The sequence below is a fragment of the Sinocyclocheilus grahami genome, unplaced genomic scaffold (genome assembly GCF_001515645.1).
Source record: "Sinocyclocheilus grahami isolate Dianchi unplaced genomic scaffold, SAMN03320097.WGS_v1.1 scaffold3500.1, whole genome shotgun sequence".
Classification (NCBI taxonomy): Eukaryota; Metazoa; Chordata; class Actinopteri; order Cypriniformes; family Cyprinidae; genus Sinocyclocheilus; species Sinocyclocheilus grahami.
In genome coordinates, this window is record NW_015508619.1 from 13,755 (window position 1) to 14,492 (window position 738).

General features: G+C 43.4%; 1 protein-coding gene across 1 annotated transcript in view; it reads right to left on the bottom strand.

Annotated features, from left to right (window-relative positions):
- LOC107576321 (T-box transcription factor TBX10-like) overlaps positions 1 to 738 on the bottom strand; it is a 13,434-nt gene that overhangs the window by 7,206 nt on the left and 5,490 nt on the right. The window contains exons 5-6 of the mRNA XM_016262518.1: positions 438 to 544; positions 8 to 118 (exon numbers count right to left, since the gene is read on the bottom strand). Of these exons, the coding sequence (XP_016118004.1) occupies positions 8 to 118; positions 438 to 544 (218 nt within the window). The remainder of the gene's footprint in view (positions 1 to 7; positions 119 to 437; positions 545 to 738) is intronic.

Genomic DNA, 738 nt, shown 5'->3' on the forward strand with positions numbered 1-738 from the left:
GGAGCGCTGTAGAAATGGCCCTGAGACCCTCCGTCCCTGCGGTCCGTCCCTGCTCCGTACGAGAGCGCCGCCTCAGTCATCGCTGTCTGTAGAGCTGGATCATGAGCATCTGACCGGCCTGAAGAACAGACACAAGCAGAGGCGGAAATAAAGAGTCTGGCGTGTGCATTAACATTCAGGCTTCTCAACAACGGAGACTGCTTACAGTTAAAGACAACTTGTGCAAAATTGCAACTTGCATTCAAATGCATGAAGAAAATGTTTTTGTGTTCATCATTTACAACAACTTGTAATGTCAAATTATTCAAAAAGTGTGAAAACATATATTTGTAATTGTTGTGTGTTGGGGATATGTACAATGCTAGCTATGAAATCAGCCTCGGCAATGAGTCGTCTACATATTCCCCAAAATGTTAGAGATGTGACATTGAGCTCACGGTGAGGCTGGTGTTGTAGCCGCTGGTCTTCACACGCAGACGATCCCTCAAACACACTCCACGGCAAAGACAGGCCGGCAGATTCTGTCTGACACTGAGCTGAATGTCTAAGATCAGAAAGCATAATCATGCTCATTACAATCAGAGAACAACTGTAGATATAGCAGAACAATTACAGAAAGTCACAATAACCATACAGTACAGATTTCATGTCATGAGAAGAGCTGCGTGTTACATTGCATTACATTTACATTTGATCATTTAGCAGATGCTTTTATCCAAAGCGACTTACAAATGAGAA